Genomic DNA, 21,437 nt, shown 5'->3' on the forward strand with positions numbered 1-21,437 from the left:
GCCGTGGGCAGAATTGGCAGGGGTGAAGGACTTCCCACCTGTCAAACACCTGATGTTACAATAATATCAGATGACTGAGTGCACTGAAGTCCCAAAGCAAGAGCTTCAAAGGGCCCAGAGTGGCTTGCAAAGAGTGGCTTGCTTTAAGGTCCTGAGGCTACCCACCAGCAGATGTGGTGGGGCCAAATCCTACTTTCCTTTGTCAATGCCAATCGAGAGAGCACTTTACTTCCCCACACCTGATGTCTCCACCTGCCGCAACCTTGTGCCACATGCAAGGCCAGGTGTGCGATAGGTGGCTGTGGTTTGAGGATAATGGCCTCATGGGCCGGATCTGAACCCATGTTGAGCCAGATGTCTGGTTGGTGGCTGTGAGAACCGAATGCCAGACTGGACAGGCCTCTGATCTCATTCCACTGGGCTCTATGCCTACATTCTATGCATGCTTACAAGAGTGAGCTTCATTGAAAGCCACAGGACTTGTTCTGCATAATCACACTTCAGATCCACGGCTGCAATCTAATGCCTACTTGAAACTGAAGCCCACTTCAAGTGAGTGGAGGTGGCTGCACTTCAGGTTTGCAACATGTAATACTGGGGCCAGCCCTATCATTGGCTTCAGGCCACAGGTGTATCATTTTATTTGTGTGCTGCGTCTCCACAGTTAAAACCATGTGAGATGTTGAAGCACAGAGCTGTGTGCACCATGTGTCTGATCTGTGTTCTCCTGCTCTTATGTGTGGTGGGGGACACGGTTGTGCGTGGTGAAGTAAGACACAGCTGCCAGCCTGGTTGGCTTGTGTGGGTCAAATTGGGTGGCAGCGGCACCCACTTGACCTTCAGCGCAAGCAGCCAAGCAGCTGGGGCCAGCCCCATGCAATATATGGCTGTTTCTGTCCTCAGGCAGATGGCAAAGAACACAGCTGAACAGCTTAGCAAGTCAGCGACTTTTTGAGCCTGTTGAATAGATAAGCCTCTGAGGACTGACACCCTCTGAGTAACCGGTGGTTGGGAGCGGCCGCCAAGGCCATGTAACACCAGTCCTAAAGGATCTTCATTGGCTCCCAGTGTGTTTCCGAGCACAGTTCAAAGTGTTGGTGTTGACCTTTAAAGCCTTAAATGGCCTTGGCCCTATAGATCTGAAGGAGCACCTCCACCCCCATCATTCAGCCCAGATACCGAGGTCCTCCTCTGAGGGTCTTCTGGCAGTTCCCTCACTGTGAGAAGTGAAGCTACAGTGGTACCTCGGGCTACATATGCTTCAGGTTACATACGCTTCAGGTTACAGACTCCAATAACCCAGAAATATTACCTCGGCTTAAGAACTTTGCTTCAGGATGAGAACAGAAATCGCGCGGCGGTGGCATGGCAGCAGCAGGAGGCCCCATTAGCTAAAGTGGTGCTTCAGGTTAAAAACAGTTTCAGGTTAAGAACGGACCTCTGGAACAAATTATGTACGTAACCAGAGGTACCACTGTATAGGGAACAAAGGAGGACCTTCTTGGTAGTGGTGCCCGCCCTGTGGAACGCCCTCCCATCAGATCTCAAGGAAATAAACAACAATCTGACTTTTAGAAGACATCTGAAGGCAGCCCTGTTTAGGGAAGTTTTTAATGTTTGATGTTTTATCATGTTTTTAATATTCTATTGGGAGCTGCCTAGAGTGGCTGGGGCAACCCAGTCAATCAGTCAATCCATCCCTCCCTCCCTCCCTCTCCTATAGCCATCTCTAGCACTTTCCTCCATGGGAAAGTTTTAACTTTGCACTGCACAAACCTCCCAACCTTCTGCTTAATTGGATGTCCACAAATCATTGTGTTTTAGAGGCCCTGAGGAAGGAGCTGAAGATTTATGAGAACACTGGGAGGTTATGCAAATGAAATCTGAACACGCCCTCTGCAAAAAGAGTCAACGGAATGTTCTTTTCCCCAGGGGAAAAAAGATTATCTCTGTTCCGGCGCGGGGGGGGGGGGGGAGTGGAGTGTCTGCAACCCAGAGGTGAAGAACCTGTGTTTCCATCAGTCCAGTCTTAATGGTCAGAGATGATGGGACTTGTTGTCCAGCAGCATGTGGAGGGCCTCTGGCTGGGGAAGACCAGTCAGTGTTGGGCATCAGTTTAGGAATGGATTGGGGGGGTGGCAGTGAGCACACTCAACACAGATCCAGACAAGGCAGAGTTGCTGTGGTCAGGAGTCTTTTTTTAAAAATAAAATAATATTTATTACTTTTAAAACTTACAAAAAGGAAAGGGAAGAGAAAAAAAAGAGAAAAAGAGAAAAAACAACAACAAGAAAAAGAAAAAGAAAAAACAATACAATACAATATATAAACAATACAAAACACAACATTAACCTAAACAAAACAAAACAAAAACAATTAAAAAACATACATTATACCATTTCAATAGTCTATCTTTTATACCCTTGTTTCATCGACCTCCTCTCACCTCCCTTTTTGTATTCCACTTCTATTGTTTCAGCAATTCCTTTCCATCTCTCTATTTTGTCATATAAATATCTTAACTTATTTTTACCCTTATTTTCCATTAATATAATGCTATAATGCTTATTTATGCTTAACTCCTTATAACATTTCAACTAAAGCCATAAGATTTCATTCCAACATTTTTCTAACACTCAGTAATTTTACAATATTACTATTTCTGAAAATAAACTTTAAAACTTTTTCCAATCTTCTTCCACCATCTCTTCTCCCTGGTCTCGGATACTGCCAGTCATTCGTCAATTCCAAATAGTCCATCAACCTGGTGATCTTCTGTCCGAGGCTTTTAACTCTTTTCCAAGTCCCTTCTGCAGGTCTTCTTCATATTTATACATGCACTTTACTTTATCTTCTACTGATCTTGTTCTTATTTTCTTTCCTTTGATACTGAAGAGCAGATCTTGGGGAAGCTCCAACCTAGGAATGTTTTTATTCCTTCTCGACAGGTCAACCAAATCTCCATGGTTAAATCTAAAATCCATAAGGTATTTCAGGACATGTTTCAAAATTCCTCCAAATCCAAAGGCCTCCACAGCTCCAATCTCCTCATGACCCAAGTCCAAATCCCAAAAGTCAGTAAATCCCTGCATGAAGGGATCTGTCCAACTTTCCTTCTCCAGTCCAGGCAGGGCTCCGATCCTCAAAATCTGACTTTTTCTAAATTCAATCATAAAAGGCCTCAACTTACCGTATTTTTCGCTCTATAACACGCACCTGACCATAACACGCTCATCGTTTTTAGAGGAGGAAAACTAGGGAAAAAACATTCTGAATGAAACAGTGGATGTATCATTTTTGTGCTTCATGCTGTGGCCACAGACATGTGATCTGATGGTGAATTTGGGGTGACCCAATGCAAAAATCCTGAGAATCCCTGTGGATCCATGCTTTGTAACCACGTTTTTGCACCATTGAAGCCCCAGGCAACAGTGGGTGCGTGATTTTTGGGGGGCAGGCTGTAGCCATGGACATGCTATGTGATCTGATGGTGAATTTGGGGTGACCTAATGCAAAGATCCTGAGGATCCATGTAGATCCATGCTTTTTAACCACGTTTTTGCACCATTGCAGCCCCAGGCAACAGTGGGTGCGTGATTTTTGGGGGGCAGGCTGTAGCCATGGACATGCTATGTGATCTGATGGTGAATTTGGGGTGACCCAATGCAAAGATCCTGAGGATCCATGTAGATCCATGCTTTTTAACCACGTTTTTGCACCATTGCAGCCCCAGGCAACAGTGGGTGCGTGATTTTGGGGGGGCAGGCTGTAGCCATGGACATGCTATGTGATCTGATGGTGAATTTGGGGTGACCCAATGCAAAGATCCTGAGGACCCATGTGGATCCATGCTTTTTAACCACATTTTAAGTGGGGAGGGAAGGAAAAACACAGAACGGACAAGGAGCACGAGAGGGGTGTGCAGAGAAGCAGCTGGCTAAGAATGCAGGAGAGGGGTATAACAGGAGGGAGGAAAGGAAGGCAAAAGTTTTCCCTCACCTACCCACCCAAGCCAGCTAGCTCGCGCGCGCTCTCTCTCTCTCTCCCCCTCCTGCATGTTTTCAGCAGCACGGAGCACAGAGACGACACTCTGCTCTCCCCTCTGCTTGCCTGGAAGGGAGGGGCTTTCCCTGCTCTTTGTTCTGTTTGAGCAAACACAGCAAGGAAACAGAGGTGGGTGGGCAGTAAGACCCTGAGGCAGAATGCAGGAAAGCAGCCGCTTCCTCTTTTCAGGTTTCCCTTCTCCGAGACGCGCGATTTGATTTTTGCCTGATTTTTTTTGCCTCCCCTCGCGCCATTTGGCTCCAGGGACCACACATTCGCTCAATCCCTTCCTTTTTAGGAGAAAAAATCTGTGTGTTATAGAAGGAAAAATACGGTATAGTCCTCAATTTGCCTCTGTAAGGCTGGGGCTCCCACTTGTATTACTTTAGGTTCAACAACAGCGACTTTCTCCTTCACCTTCGCTGTGGTCAGGAGTCTTGCTGATGGGAGAGAAACTGTTTAATGCAGATTTCCCCACCTGTTGCCCTCCAGATGTTGGACTCCCAAATAACAACAACAACAACAACAATAATAATTTATATCCCGCCCATCTGGCTGGGTTTCCCCAGCCACTCTGCGTGGCTTCCAGCAAAATATTAAAATACAGTGGTCTGTTAAACATTAAAAGCTTCCCTAAACAGGGCTGCCTTCAGATGTCTTCTGGTAGTTGTTCTTCTCTTTGACATCTGACAGGAGGGTGTTCCACAGGGCAGGTGCCACTACCAAGAAGGCCATCTCCTTGTAACTTGGCTTCTTGCAGTGAGGGAACCGCCAGAAGGCCCTCGGCACTGGACCTCAGTGTCCGGGCAGAACAATGGGGGTGGAGACGCTCCTTCAGGTATATCCCATCAGCAACATCCAGAATGGCTAAGGAGGGGAACTGTAAATCAGCAGCATCTGCAGGGCAGCACGTTCCCCATCCCTGATGCAAACAAAGGAACACATGCAGAAAGGTGCTTGGTTCCTAGTCCGGTACGCTTTCAGCAATGTTGATCTGCAAAACCTTTGATTGCCTGTGATAAATTTTTATTTGGCCATGCAATCTTTGGGCAATTGGTTGGCCATTTGCAAACAATTCAAAGTGAAGCTGAAGCAACACCCATGATGAAAGATGGTGGAGCTGATAACACAGCAGCACCCACAGAAATGTGCTGATGTCACATGACAAGTTTATCTCGCTTGGATAAATATTGCAAAACAGCTGAAGTCTCAGGCCCACTAACTTGGGAGTAAGTGTGACCTCAGAGGGACTTCACTTCTGCATAAACATGCCTTGGGGATAGGTGGGCAAAGAAAGCACCCTGGTGGCACATGGCTTCCCCCAAAGAATCCTGGGAAATGTAGTTTGTTGAGGGTGATGGCAATTGGAACACTGTAGTTGATAGCATCTTAAAAAGCAGAGACATCACCTCGCCAACAAAGGTCTCTATAAAAAAATTCCTTCCAGTAGCACCTTAAAGACCAACTAAGTCAGTTCTTGGTATGAGCTTTCGTGTGCATGCACACTTCTTCAGATACACAGTGTATCTGAAGAAGTGTGCATGCACACGAAAGCTCATACCAAGAACTGACTTAGTTGGTCTTTAAGGTGCTACTGGAAGGAATTTTTTTGTTTTGACTATGGCAGACCAACACGGCTACCTATCTGTAAAAGGTCTCTATAGTTAAAGCTATGGTTTGCCCAGTAGTGATGTATGGAAGTGAGAGCTGGACCATGAAGAAGGCTGATCGCCGAAGAATTGATGCTTTTGAATTATGTTGCTGGAGGAGACTCTTGAGAGTCCCATGGACGGCAAGAAGATCAAACCGATCCATTCTTAAGGAAATCAGCATTCTTAAGGAACTCAGCTCACTGGAAGGAAAGATTCTGAAGCTGAGGCTCCAATACTTTGGCCACCTCATGAGAAGAGAAGACTCCCTGAAGAAGACCCTGATGTTGGGAAAGATGGAGGGCACAAGGAGAAGGGGACGACAGAGGACGAGATGGTGGGACAGTGTTTTTGAAGCTACTAGCATGAGTTTGACCAAACTGCGGGAGGCAGTGGAAGACAGGAGTGCCTGGCGTGCTGTGGTCTAGGGGGTCGCGAAGAGTCGGACACGACTAAACGACTACGACTAAACAACAACAGATGACCCCTCACAGTGTGGAAAGGGAAGAGTCACATCCAGTGACCCTGCCCACTGCCAGCATGTGGCCTTCAAGCAGAAAAAGATCCTTGGCGTATGGTGCAATAACTTGGTTAGTTTTTTAAGATGATATAAGACCCAAGTTCTGTTTTTAAGTACGGTGGGCAATCACAATGTCATATTCAGCTGCTTCTCCTTCCCATCAATTTCTTGAAAGGATCCAGAGTCCCTGGCTGGATCTTGCCTGTCCTTTCTCCACCCTAAGACAGGAGCAAACAAGGACACACTATTTTTAAAGCTACAAGCTTATTGCTACAGAGGTAATCTCATGATTAAAGGGATCTAAATGTTTCCCTGTGTAATTCTATTGATCAACTAGGATTTTACAGTGGGAACAGATTTACTTTCTTTAAACTATATCAGTGTTTTCCTTTTCTTTCTTTCATATGTCTGAACTCATTGAACACAGGCAGGGAGCTTGAAAAATCTGATGTGCTCAGAGCAAACTACATGTTCCATGTCTGCACACATGCTGTACATTTAAATCACAGGACTTCCTCCAAAGAATCCTGACAACTGTAGTTTACACCTCACAGAGCTACAATCCCCAGCACCCTTGGCAAACTACAGTTCCCAGGATTCTTTGGTGGAGGTTGTGTGCATGAAATATAGGGTGCCTACACAGCCAATGTCTGGTGCACCCAAAGTCATTTTCTTTTTTAGTAATAGGAGGAAGCAGGGAATAGGCCTTGCCTGGCACTGTTATTGGCTGTGGAGGGGAATACTTACATGCTACAGCAGCATGAGGAAGGCACATCACAGCCCACCCTCTTTTTTGCAGGGAGGACAAGCTAGTCTCAGTAGGGGTGGGGCCAAGGTGGTGCCCCCAGATGCTGTTGGGCTGCAACTCCCACCAGCCCCAGCCACCACGGCCCATTAGCCAGGATGAGGGGAGTTGTAGTCTGTCATCCCATGAAGAGCATCCCACTGGCCATCCTTGCCCTACAAGCTGTTTCCGGTGGGTCCTCCACAAGCAGCAGCTTCTTCTGCCCGCCCTTCACGCCTGAAGAAGAGTTCTGTGACACTCCGAAGTCGGCCCGCTCCCTCGGCCCTCGGCAGGTTGGGCGAGGCGAGTCTCTTTCCAAAAGGGGCTCTTGGCTGCCACCTGGTGGCGGAGAGCCTTCCCGCGCCGCGAAGCTGCAGAGAGGAGGGAGGGGTCTTTCGCCGGGGGCGCTGGAGATCAAAGGCAGCCGAGATGGTTTCTCCAGACCCTGCAAGCTCCGCATCAGATTTTCGCCCTTCGGAGAAACCCTTCCGTTCCGTTGCCCCCGAGGAAAGCGTAGGGCAGTGAAGGAGGCAGCCTTCGGGGGCGATATTCGCGTGGGATTTTAACCCCCCGCTCCTGCCTCCTGCCTTGGCGGCTGCTGCTGCTGCTGCTGCTGGCCGGACGGCAGCCGGGAGCCTCGCGATGCGGGCGCGGGGCTTCTCTTCCTCTGGCTCCTCCAGGTGCCCGTCTGCTCTCAATGCCTGCGGGACAGAGAACTCCTGAATCTTGCCATGGGATCCCGGTGCGTGCGGAGAGGAGTCCTCCTTGAAGATGGGGAATAAGCAGACGATATTTACCGATGAGCAGCTGGATGCCTACCAGGTGAGCGGCGCTTGCCTGGCGGGGACGCGGAGGCCGCCCTGCTGCTCTCTCTCTATTCTCGTGCCCGAGACAGAAAATCCAGGGAGCGCCTCCCGGGGGGGGGGCAGTCCTCTCCCCCCCCCCAATGCACAAAATACTGGGGGCTTTTGAGTTGGTCAAGTCAGGGGTCAGCAAACTTTTTCAGCGGGGGGCTGGTCCATTGTCCCTCAGACCTTGGGGGGGGGGGCGGACTGTATGTTGCCATGATTACGACCCACATTTTTGGCAAAGCCCCTTATTGGGACCAGCCCCAACGTTGCCCAAATGTGACTTTTTTGGGGGGGGGTGTTCCCTCATACACCCGCGCTGCTTCCTTTGCATTTTATACATTGACAGTTCTTATTCCTCTCGTGAGGTGGGGGGGGGGCTGAGGTAAGCGTGCCATTCCTGTCAGCCCTGGGGAGCGTGTGCGCATGCGTGGGTGAAGGGAAAAGCCCTTGGACGCGCTAAGTCCGGCCGGCGGCGCTCAAGCAAAAACCTCCTTTCCCCACGTGAGGGAAGATGAGGCGGCGGCGGCGATTTACCTTTCCTTGGCCCGCACCGTGTAGCCCACGAGCGGCCTCCCCAGCAGAGCGCGGAGCTGCCACAGACCCCGGCGGGCGTCGCTCCCCAGGCGCCGCAGCTGCCCTTCCTGAAACCCAAACTGCGGCTCCTTTTCCCTCTCCCCACCCCGGACGGGCGGAGACGGGGCTTCTCTTCAGCAGCCGCCCGCCTCACTTTTGACCCCCAAACCTGGCTGAGTCACAAAAACCAGTGTGCATGCGCACACTATGCCGGCTGCCTGGATCCCGCACCGTCCGCGGGCCGGATCTAGAAAGCAATTGGGCCTGATCCGGCCCGCAGACCATAGTTTGCCAACCCATGGTCTTGGGGCTACATTTGTTTTAACTGCAGTTTAACAGTGTAATTCTGTATACAGTGCTACCTCGGGTTAAGTACTTAATTAGTTCTGGAGGTCCGTACTTAACCTGAAACTGTTCTTAACCTGAAGCACCACTTTAGCTAATGGGGCATCCCGCTGCTGCCGCCGGAGCACAATTTCTGTTCTCATCCTGAAGCAAAGTTCTTAACCTGAAGCACTATTTCTGGGTTAGCAGAGTCTGTAACCTGAAGCATATGTAACCTGAAGCGTATGTAACCCAAGGTACCACTGTATGTTTGGTAAGAGAAAAAAGAGCCTCACCAAGTCCAATGGAACTGTCACCTGTCTATGATGACAGCCCAAGAGTGCTAGCAACTTACAGAGAGGTGATAGCTCCATGGCAGTGCTCCTGTTTTGTGAGCAGATGGTCCCAGGTTCAATCCCTGACATCTCCACTTTATAGTCATATAATTTATATTCTGCTTTTCCTGCAAAGAGCTCCAGGGCATGAACATACAGCCCTCCCCCCTTTATCATTACACATCCCTGTGAGATGAATAGAAAGCTCCCATTTCCTTAGTCAGACCATTTGTGTACCTAACTCAGGCTGTGGTTCTCTAGGACTGTGGGAAAGGGGCACTTCCATGCCCCCATGGAAACACCAGGATTGAAGCGAGAAAAGTGCCTGCTCAGAGTCACAGGAGAGCTCTGTCCCTCAAGGAAAGACTTGCCTATACAGAACCAGACCAGTCCAGATGTGTCTAACCCTTTTTTAAAGCAGTAACAGCATTTTCTAAACAAACAACTTTTCTTTTCTATTATGTAGTGTAACTTTTTTGTAATGAATGTTATGACTGGAATAATCTTATGTAAACTGCTTTGTGAGGCCTGCCTGAAAAGTGATATACAGTATACATCCTACAATTTTTAGTTTATGAACACAAGGCTTTATGGTTGAATCAAATTTGTGCTCTGCTGTGACTTGCAGTTGGTCTCCCCCATGTTACCCATAGACTTGGGAGGGGGGCGTCATCCTGCCTCTTAGCATTCTTTGACACAGGGGAGAATTCATCAGGAAGCTCTGCTGTGGAAGTCCAACCAAATGTCATGGTAGGTTGTACCCTGTGGATTAAATCTGTCTCCCCCTGTCTCCCCCTCCATGGCTTCTTAATGGCACCCCAGATTTCACAACCCCCCTCTCTTGCTGAACGGGGGGCAGGGGGCAACAATGCACATCACTCTACTCGCACTCACACTCACACTGAGTTTCACCTGCCAGTTCCACTCGTTTTGCAGAGACCCTTTTAGAACTCCCCGCAATTCCCTTTTGGTTGAATCCCTTTGAACAATTTGGCATCCTCAGCAAACCTGGCTCCTTCACTGCTCACTCCTGGGGGGGGGGCAGTATCCATTTCTCTCTCCCCCCCCCCAATCAGGAGAATAGCTTGTTTATTCCTGCTCTCCATTCCTGTTTCAAGCCATCTTTTGTTCTGTAAGAGAAACTCCTCTAATTCCATTCCTACCAAGCTGGCTCAGGAGTCTGGGGAGACAAGTAATTCATCAAAAGCTTTTTTGACCCGTCAGTAAAATGTTAGTAGACAGTCCCAGTCCCAATATCAAAAGCTTATTGGAAGTCCAGGCATACAGCATCAACTGGCCATTCTGTGCTTGCTGACACTCAAATAACTTTAATACGTTAACCAGACAGGACTTGGCCTTCTGCCAGTTATGAAAAAGCAGTGGCATAATATTCTCACATTTAATTATTTTTATTCATTTCATAAAATTTATATGCCACTTGATTGTAGAAAAAAATCCCTCAAATCAGTTTACAAATAGAATAAAACTATAACAATTTGAGGGGTTGGACTAGATGATCAAAGGATCCCTTCCATCTATAATTCTATGATTCTATGAATAAAATTATTAGTAAAAGCAATTAAAGCATTTAGAGAATTAAAACCAGCAATAACCAAGAACACATCAGTGTTCTAGATATTTTTAGCAGGTGCTGCCTAAGAGAGTACCGGGAAGACACCCACCTGATATCACTCATACCTGGCCCCAGTTATTTCATTACAGTTCACCAGTACAATTTGCAGCTTGCCTCCCTGCACTTCCTCAGCCTCCAGTGCGTTCACTTGGTTTCAGGTGGGGGGGGGGATTTCAGAGGAGAGCCTCCGAGAGTGCGCTCAGCATTTCAGCAGATTCAGTGGAAGGTGGTCTATCAGTTGAGTGCATGCAAATCTTGCTCCTCTTCCTCGCATGAGATCCTTATGAGACTTTACAGCAGAAATGCAGTGAATGGAAACATGAAGTGAATGTGGACCCACGGGCCTCTGCTTCCAGGAACGCCTGAGCAAGTTTGGCAAGTTAGCCGGTCCCGTGTGAATGTTCTCAGCAGGCCTTGTCTTCCTCTTTAAACATGAGGGCTAGAACCTTGCCCCTTTATTATTATTTTAAGCTGAGCAGGTAAATAATGGGTGTGTGACCATGATTGGGACAGGTGTGAAAGGGATTCAGCCTCCTTGGCTGCCAGTTTCTTACCCCCAGAGAATACAGTGGTACCCCTGGTTATGAACGCTTCGAGTTACAAACTCTGCTAACCCGGAAGTAGCTGCTCCTGGTTGCAAACTTTGCCCCAGGGTGCAAACGGAAATAGCGCGCCGGAGGTGCATGTGCAGTGGGAGGCCCCATTAGCAAAAGCGTGCCTCAGGATAAGAACGGTTTCAGCTTAAGAACGGACCTCCGGAACGAATGACGTTCGTTACCAGAGGTACCACTGTATAAATAGTTTCTGATTTCTGGTTGTAGTTGTTGCAACGTGGTTTTAAACAGGGAGCAGAGACCTTCACTATACAGTATCTTGAGTGCATTACATTCGAGCAGAGCTGGTTGTCTTCACTGAACCAATAAGATGGAGGGAGATTAAACAAAGACTGCTCATTCTTTTGGATACATGACACTTGACCTACAAGGGCATCAAGGGCCCATCAGCTGACCATGAGTTAACTCTGTTATAAAGGGTTATAAAGGGTCAGGCTGGGTGGAGCTTCAGGTTTATGCGAGGCCCTTATTTGGAGACAAAATGTGTTAAGGACCAAAGAGGGCCTCTGGGTGGATTTGTGGATAAAACAGAGAGGCACAGAAACATCAGCATATATGGATAATTAATAATGTATAACAAATGCATTTTCAAATAAAAGTAATTCCAAAATCCCCAGGCTGGTAACCTAAGCAGGACTATAGATACAGATTTTCTAGAAGTACCCAGACTATACTGCCAGCAAAGTCCATCCATTCAAATAAATAAGGAGTGCATAAGCCACTTTGTACATCCACATTGTGAAATAGCAATAATAATAACAGTAATAATAATAATAATAATAATAATAATAATAATCCTGCTCTTACTCTTAAAGGAGTTCAGGGCTGCAAACAACTACCCAAAGTTTAAAAACAACTGGATATATTCACAGCTAAATAATATAAATGATCCAAGGAACATTATCTTTCAGCCACCCAGTATCTGGATGGACAGGAATGTTCTTAAATTAAACCATAATATGGGTATCCACAGGGACATTTTCAACCAACTGTTTGTGCAAACATCGTGTTTCGATATGGAATAGGATTCCCCCTTCCCAGGATTTAATATAGCTAATATATTAAATCAAATATATTAAATTATATCATATCAATAGAGCCAAAGTAGTGTAGTGGTTAGAGACTCAAACTATGATCTGGGAGAGACAAGGGTTTGAATTCCCACTTGGCCTTGAAGCTCACTGGGTGCAGCGGCAGAGGAAGACTCTCAGCCACCTGGGGCATCCCTGTGGGCACCACATGCCCCATCCCGTCCCTATAGGGACGGCCCGTGGGGCCTCAGCCGCCCTACAGCAGCCGGCGGACAGCGCGGAGCCTGTGGGCGCCAAGATGTGTGGCTTGTGCGCACTGCAGGCCCTGCAGTGAGTGCCGCCGGCCATTTTGTCACCCCCCCTCAGGGTGGCACCCGGGACACACCACAGCCCCTGCATCCCCCTTCCTATGCCCCTGACTGGGTGACCTTGGGGGCCAGCCACTCACCTTAAGCTTAACCTACCTCACAGGGTTTTGGGGAGGAAGGGAACTCTGTATGCCACCTTGAGCTCCTTGGAGGGAAGATGGGATATAAATGCAATCCATCCATCAATCAATCAAGCTTCTGGACAGATTGCAAAACCATGTGTTTTGAATTACCTCCATCCACTTCTTCCCTGACAGAGGAAGAAAGTCTAATGTGTTCATTAAGTCATTCTCAACGCTGGTGCAGTTTTCTAGCCCAGGGAAGCTGCCTGATCAGATGTGGATGATTCATCTCCATCTTTCTCCAGGCAGGCCAAAACATTTTAATTGAATTGGAATTCAATTGCCAGAGCTCCAGCTGCTACAAAAATAAATAAAAAATAAATTGGAAGGTAAAGTTGGCTTTGTGTTTGCCTGGTGGAATTGGCCAAACATTTGTTTAAAAGAGCAGGACATTTTCTAGATAATGGCTTGGATCCAATTATAGTCTTACTTAGAGTAGACCCACCGAAGTTAACAAGCATGGCTCATGTATGCCATTAATTTCAATAGGTGTACTCGTGTATAGGACTGAGTTGGCTACAACTTGGCATCTTAAACCTGATATTTAATATTTATTGAGCTGGCTTGTAAAACACAATGACCTAGATAGAATAAATAACGTAAAATAATTTCAGGCTACAACTTGAAAGCTGCAGAGAATTGCAGTCAAACTGTTTTATTGTGTGTTGCTTTAACTGGTCAGATGTGCAAACCACCCTGGGACTTTTCTTGATGAACAGGGTGGTTAAAACATCATGTAGATTAAAGCAAGGAAGCAAAGAAACAGGCAGGTCGTTTGGGCTGCCCATGAAAGAGTCTGGAGGCACAGCGGGAGCAATCACTGCTAAATATCCCTTGTTCCCTCCTTGTTTATTTGCCCCTCTCTCCCTCTGTTAAGTTGTGGGTTGACATAGCAGACGACACAGCGATTTCTCCAAAGCAGCTCTTTATTTTGTAAGCTGAAACAGAACTCAGCTGAGGAGCTCAGTCAGCCTGCTTATATAGAGCTCCAGAACAATGTAACTGTTGCCATTTTCTAAAACTATCCAATCACTGAACGTCACTTTTCGATCCTTCATTTGCATACAAAACTATCCAATCACTGAACGTCACTTTTCGATCCTTCATTTGCATAACTATCTACAGTATCCCCCTGCTGGCCCAGGGTGAGAACTTCAGTACATAACACCCTCCCTGTCCTGCAAGGATGGAGAATTTGTGACTTCCAGAAGTTGTTGGACACCATACAGTATCCCATCATTCCCAGCCAGCTTGGCCACTGCTCTACTGCCTCCCCTGTGCCAATTTTTATATTGCAAATTCCTCGGGGCAGGGACCTTTTCATTGTTACATAGTAAAAGCTATGGTTTGCCCAGTAGTGATGTATGGAAGTGAAAGCTGGACCATAAAGAAGGCTGATCGCCGAAGAATTGATGCTTTTGAATTATGGTGCTGGAGAATTATGGTGCTGGAGAATTATGAATTATGGTGCTCTTGAGAGTCCCATGGACGGCAAGAAGATCAAACCTATCAATTCTTAAGGAAATCAGCCCTGAGTGCTCACTGGAATGACAGATTGTGAAGCTGAGGCGCCAATACTTTGGCCACCTCATGAGAAGAGAAGACTCCCTGGAAAAGACCCTGATGTTGGAAAAGATGGAGGGCACAAGGAGAAGAGGGTGACAGAGGACGAGATGGTTGGATAGTGTTCTCAAAGCTACCAGCATGAGTTTGACCAAACGGTGGGAGACAAAAGTGCCTGGCGTGCTCTGGTCCATGGCGTCACAAAGAGTTGGACACGACTAAGCGACTAAACAACAACAACAAAAAACAACAACAACCGTGCACACCAATGGTGCCTTGTATGCCTCTGAAATTGGGAGTGGCTAATGAAGATAGGGCCTTATTTGTGGTGGCACTGCAGTTGTGAAGCTCCCCCCTTTCACTACCTGTACCAAGTGTCTGGTGACTTTTAGGAAGCAGGTGAAGGCAGGTGAAACACATTTCTAGTGGCTTTTAGCCATCTAACAAGTGAGGTCTGCAGCAAAATGTTATAGTGTGGAGTGCTCCAGTTTAGGGGGCCAGTCAGCCATACTGGATACTCTGTGATGCTTTATTCCATCCCCCCTGTCCTTGGGTTTCCATGCCTGCTTAACAGTGCCCAGTTCTCACTAGGCTATTTTTGTTTCATGCCCCAACTAAGGGGTCTTAGCCCACCTCCCTTTTTTTATTGTACTTCTGCATAACTTGGTGTTTCACTGCAAGTCTTTTAAAGCCCCCTTTTTGAGTGTGGCTGGTGACTTTATTCCTAGGAAAGGACTGGCACTCAGAAAATAAGTTCTCTGTTTGTATACAGGATGATTTTACATAAAAACCTAAGTTGTTTGTGGTAAACTGTCTGGACAAATTCACAGAAAACAGATTTCGGTTTAAAGCTGCTAGTCCATGGCAGCTTACATATTTATTTAGAGATTTGACGATTCACCACTTTTCAAGGCAAAATGTCTCTGCAAAACAGAGGGGGCCAGATGTGAGTGCAGGGGTCAGATCAGAAGCTCAGGCCCTTTGGGAGCCCCCCCCCCCAGCAGCCCTTCATTTGCCTCCTGGACAGGCTGGAATGTATCCTTGAAGTGTGACTCTGCCGCTTGCCTGCCTGTGGAGAGGAAAGAGCTGGGGGCAGTTGCAGGCACAGAAATCTCTGACTCCTCTTGCCCCTGACCACGCCTACTTGGAAGAGACCCTCTGGCCCCTGGAGGGTGGCCTGTGGCGGGAACATGGCCCTCTGGGACTGAAGGTCATTTGGAAGAATCAATGGAGGCTGCTCTGTATGGGCCAATGGGGCACTGCCCCACCAAGCTCCCTCTTCATTCCCCCAGACGACCTCCAGGCTGTCTAAAAAGGTAAAGGTAAAGGTACCCCTGCCCGTATGGGCCAGTCTTGACAGACTCTAGGGTTGTGCGCTCATCTCACTCTAGAGGCCGGGAGCCAGCGCTGTCCGCAGACACTTCCGGGTCATGTGGCCAGCGTGACGAAGCTGCTGTGGCGAACCGGCACCAGAGCAGCACATGGAACGCCGTTTACCTTCCCGCTTTAAAGCGGTACCTGTTTATCTACTTGCACTTAAGAGTGCTTTCGAACTGCTAGGTGGGCAGGAGCTGGGACCGAACGACGGGAGCTCACCCCGCCGTGGGAATTCGAACTGCCGACCATGCGATCGGCAAGTCCTAGGCGCTGAGGTTTTGTCCACGGCGCCACCCGCGTCCCAGGCTGTCTACTCCCTCCTTATTCTGTCTTGCCATCCTAACAGCAGGGACAAGGGTAGAATTTCCCTTTCTGTCTGTCTCCCTGCCTTCTGCCATATCCGCCCTAAGAAGCAGCTCTGGGAAGAAGAAGCATTTCCAGGGCTCTTGTGTTTTCCTATCCTTGCACAGTACTGGGGAAAGGCATCATCATCATCATCATCATCATCATCATCATTATACTGCCCTATACCTGGAGGTCTAAGGGTGGTTCACAGAAAAGTCAAGGCAGTTCCTGTTTTGCTTCTGAGCACTCAGAGGCTTTCAGCAGACCACTGTCAGAATGTTGGGCTAGCCAGCCTGTGATGAGGATTTATTTTATAAAATAAATCCACGGTTTGATGGATAGTTAGATAGATTTTCTTTATTGAAAAATAAGTATAAAATTACAACTGTGCAAGGTAAAATAAGACATGAATAGTAATATAATAAAATAGCACCCATGTAAAAAGCAAACAAAAAACATAAACATTACAATATTGTTATTGTGCTTATCCTAAACCTAACCTAATACAGTGTTTATAAAAATGATTTCCAAATATCGTAAAATTTGTCCACAGCAAGTCTATGTTTGTACGCAACTTGTTCATGTGTTGCAAGTTTATACATATCTTTTTTCCATTCGTTGAAGAGAACCTCATTTTTATTCTTCCAGTTCATCAATACCTGTATTTTTGCCATAGTAAGGGCACGGAGAGTCCATTCATATTGTCCCTTTGTATTGGATATATAATTCAAAAGTATATTTTGCTCTGCAAATTTAAGAGTTTTCTATACAGTCAGTCGTTTCTATTCTCTGCCAAAAATTTACCAATGTAGGACATTGGAAGAACGTATGTTTTAAATTCACCGCTTGACTGTAACCTTCCCAAAAAAACCCTCAAAGTGGTTTCCCTAAAATATATAGCAATAAAATTATCAATAAAGAAGAATTAATAATAATGTATGACTTTTGGGGGGAAAGTAGGCTAAGAATTTTCTAAGTTGCTAAACATGTGGGTAGGCTAGTCTATACAATGTTTTTTTCAGCAGACACCGAAAAGAGTGCGGGGAAGAGACTTCCGGGTTAGCGCCTTCGGCAATGGCTGAATTCCTCTGATCGGGAGGAACTTGCTCTGTGGATTTTAGGGTCTGACTGCCACGGCGAAGGCGGAGACCCACTAAAAACCACAGGCGGGAGAAGCCTGTGGACGTGGGATTCGGCTGGCACCTTTTGCACCTCCCCTACTCGTGGGGAAACCCAGTTTCGGGGATCCGGAGCGACGTGGGGTGAGTGGCGCGGTGCTTTGAATCGACTGCTTTTTTTCATGGAGTGAAGCCGCATTGCTGTTGCCGGAGAGCGCTGACTTTTTCCTGTGGACAATTTGATCTTGAAACAACTACCCGTGAGTAGAACGGAAAATTGGATCTTTAAACGTCTTAATTTGGCATCGAACGGGGGAGGTTTTAAACAGGAAGTCCGCCTCCCCTTTTTGTAAATAGACTAAAGCAAAGAGGTTGCAAGCTAAAGTCTTGGAAAGTCTTTTGTAAAGAATTAAATTTCCATCGGCTAAAATTGTTAAACCCCCTTGGAAGCAGGAGAAGAGGGGGGAAATTTTAGATCGTCTAAGCCTGCAGGAGAGAGAGCGAAGAAAGATAAATTATCACCGTTTTGAACCTGGAAAAGGGCTGCCAATAAAAGTGACGTTTTGGGAAAGTTCATTGACTGTGAATAAAACCTATGTGGACAGATAGCTAAACAAGAGAAATATATTGTTTCCATTGTTTCCTTCTGCGCTCAAAAAGGAGCAAAAGTAACTGAAAATTGAAACTAATTTTGTTGCTGGATCTGCGTTTAAAAGGATTGATACAAATAGAAATTGTTTCCTCTAGAGGAGTCTTTGAAACTGTTACAGGAGTGGATCTAGGGAATTTCCCAGCTGCAGAGATAAAAGACCGTGAGAATCAGGGATTGACCTTGAACGGGTAAGAATGTCGACAGAAGAAGCTTTAGTGACTGCATTTTGTAAGATAAGTGCTTTATTGGATCAGCTTCATAAGAAGACAGATGTTATGATTATTAAAATTGATAATCTGGGACAAAATGTGACTGACTTGGGACAAAAAGTGAACATCTATACAGAAACTACGACACGGCAAGTTGTGGAGAAGGCGAGGGAGGAAGTGGTTGTTGAACCTCAAGTAATACAAGTGGAGAGAGCCCCAGCCTTACAGAGGCAATTTGATGAATATAAGTTGTTGCCTTCTATGACTGAATTTAGAGAAAGTCAGATTTTGAGGATCGGAGCCTCACTTGGACTGGAGAAGGAACGATGGACAGATCCCCTTATACAGGGATGTTCTGGCTTTTGGGATTTGGATTTGGGTCAGGAGGAGATCGGAGTTGTGGGGGCTTCCAGCTTTGGAGGGATTTTGAAACATGTCCTGAAATATCTTTTGGACTTTAATTTTGACTACGGAGAATGGGCTGACCTGTTGAGAAGGAATAAAGACATTGTTAGGTTGGAGCTTCCCCGAGATCTACTCCTCAGCGCCAAAGGAAGGAAATTAAGAACAAGATCAGCAGAAGATAAAGTAAAGCGTATGTATAAATATGAAGAAGATCCGCAGAAGGGACATGGAAAAGAGTTAAGAGCCTCGGACAGAAGATCACCAGGTTGATGGACCATATGGAATTGACAGAAAGGACTGGCAGAATCCGAGACCAGGGAGAAGAGATGGTGGAAAAAGATTGGGAAAAAAGTTTAAAAGTTATTTATAGAAATATTGTAAAATTAATGAGTGTTAGAAAAATGTTGGAATGAAATTACATGGCTTTAGTAGAAAAGATATAAGGAGTTAAGTACAAATAAGTTTTATGGTATTAATGGTAAGATAAGGTTAAAATAAATTAAGATAAGAATGGATTTGCTGAAATAATAACTAGAATACAAAAAAGGGAGGTGTGAGGAGGTCGATGAAACAAGTAAATGAAAGACAAAGAAATGGAAAAATTGGATGTGTTTTTAACTGTTTTTGATTTTATTTTTGTTTTGGATGTATTGGGTTTTTGTGTGTGTGTATTGTAATGTATTGATTTGTTTTGCTTAATTTTTTTAAATTTTCTTTCTTCTTTCTGTAATCTTTAAACTTTTAATAAATATCATTTTTTTAAAAAAAAAAAAGAGTGCGGGGAAGGCACCTCCTGCTGTCAGTGGGCAGGGAGTTCCAAAGTGTAGGCGCTGCCACAATCAGGGATCTCTTTCCTACCAATGTGGAGCAGATGATGATGTGGCGTCTGCAACAGGGCCAGTTCCGCAGATGGGAGCGTTGAATTGGCCTATATGGGGCATCACAATACTCCTCCCCAGCAGTAGTTCAGTATTATTATTATCCCTGATTGAGCTCAGTGCGCTTGTCTTCTTCCTTGCTGACTTGGACATTTGGATGACATTCCACTCCCTTTCTTGTTAAGTACTGGCCTTGGCTGCTTCTCCAGGCCGATATCATTACACAGCAGGTTGCTTTTGCGGGAGTTAACCCACTTCTCTTTGTTACCTTGCACCAGCCTTTTGAAATGGAGCTCCCTGAAGTGATAGCTCTGAACAAGTGAGGTGTTTTGCACATTCCGGGATGAAGGCAGACACGGCCCTGGCTGCTCTTATTTCCCTTTGTGCCGATTCAGACCAGGTGACATCACCGACCAGGTGCCTGCTCCCCCCTCTCCCTGTGCCACGTAATACAAGCCCAGGAAAGAGCCTCACTTTCGGATCACTTGGGGGGGGGGCTTAATAATTGGTGCTCCAGTAGGCACAGAGAGGGCCTTGAAACCCAAACCAGTTTGGCCCAGCCCAGGTCTGCTGGTTCAGCTTCTTTCCTTTCTTATGGTTAGTTAGGGCTGGTAAATTAGAACATGTTTAGCTAGTCAGAATTAAACTAGTTTATTGGGGCATCCTGATTGTGTGTTTGGGGGTCTGTAAGAGCACCTCTTGCACCCTTGGCACCGGAGAGGAACACAGGCGCCTGCCTCATACTGAGTCAGACCACAGAGCTCAGTACTGACCACACTGACTGGCAGCAGTGGCTCTCCAGGATTTCAGATGGTGGACCTTTCTTCTATCAATAAAACAAAATAAAATAAAATAAAATAAAATAAAATAAAATAAAATAAAATAAAATAATTCACTCTCATGAGTGAAGTGCAGGGGTTCTTTTTTGGTCTTGCTTACCTAACTTTTAAGCTGACTGGGGGTGGTGATTATGTTTTTTTAAACCTTTTTTATTTAGTTCATAAAATTTATATACAACTTGATTGGAAAAAACCCCCTCAAAGCAGTATTTGTGATTGTTCTTGCTTTCATTCTGTAAAGCATCTCACTGGTGCGCCGACTATTGCAGCCTTCCTGGCTTCTCGCACTTCAGTTCAAGACTCCTCCCATGGGGCCTTTTCAGCCCAGGAAGTGCCGGCAGCCAGGGAGGCTGAAGAGAGATGGAGAAATGTTTGCAGCAAAGAAGCAAGCAACCCCCCACCCCTCCTTGGCTACTTTGCCAGGTGTAAAGGTAAAACCCTCAGACAGGCACCATCTCTTTTGACAAGTAAGAGGCAACATGATCAAAGTATATAAATGGAGAAAGTAGGTGGAGAAAAGGTTTTCTCCGTCTCTCATAATACTCAGACTCATGGACACCCAATGAGGCTGAACGTTGGAAGATTCAGGACAGAGAAAGTGCAGTACTTTCCCCACCGACACACATACAAACTATGCCACTTGCTCCTCCAGGAGGCATTGGATGGCTTTAAAAGAGGATGGGAGGCTTTCATGGCGGAAGAGGCTCTTGGCAGGACAGGAGGGGGCTCTTGGGCTGGCATCCTGCTTGCGGGTTTCCCCCGGGGGCACCTGGTTGGCCACTGTGAGAAGAGGATGCAGGACTGGATGGGCCCCTGGCCAATGTCGGAACCTGTGATCGGCCGAGCTCCTCCGGAATCGCCTCTGACGTGATTAACGACCTGAGCCTTTGATAAGGCTCCAGACACATTCCAGTATGCAGAGAATCAAAGCAGCATGTGAAAGTGATGAGATTTATGGCTACATTGCAAAGAGTTTTATTTTCCTAACTACGCAGACAGAAAACACATCCTCTCTCTGTGAAAGCAGAGAGCAAATGAAACAAACAAAGGAACAGGAAACAGTAACAACACGTCCGTCTCCCGTCTCCCGTGAGACTTCCAACAGCCTGGAATGCCTCTGGAATGTAAACAGAGTCTTGTGACTCAAAGCACTGCACAGTGGCAAACAGAAACTAACATCCTCCCCCTTTCTGTGAACATCAC

At 46.4% G+C, this 21,437-nt stretch overlaps 1 protein-coding gene across 3 annotated transcripts in view; it reads left to right on the forward strand.

Moving 5' to 3' along the window:
* Positions 1-7,630: 7,630 nt before the first annotated feature.
* The window catches only part of CIB2 (calcium and integrin binding family member 2), a 59,450-nt gene continuing 45,643 nt past the window's right edge, over positions 7,631-21,437 (forward strand). For all 3 annotated transcript variants that reach the window (XM_081839359.1, XM_081839358.1, XM_081839360.1), the window contains exon 1: positions 7,631-7,819. In XM_081839359.1, coding sequence (XP_081695485.1) covers positions 7,769-7,819 — 51 coding nt within the window. In that variant the 5' untranslated portion in view covers positions 7,631-7,768. The remainder of the gene's footprint in view (positions 7,820-21,437) is intronic.

Source organism: Podarcis erhardii (assembly GCF_964252035.2).
Source record: "Podarcis erhardii genome assembly, chromosome: 14".
NCBI lineage: Eukaryota > Metazoa > Chordata > Lepidosauria > Squamata > Lacertidae > Podarcis > Podarcis erhardii.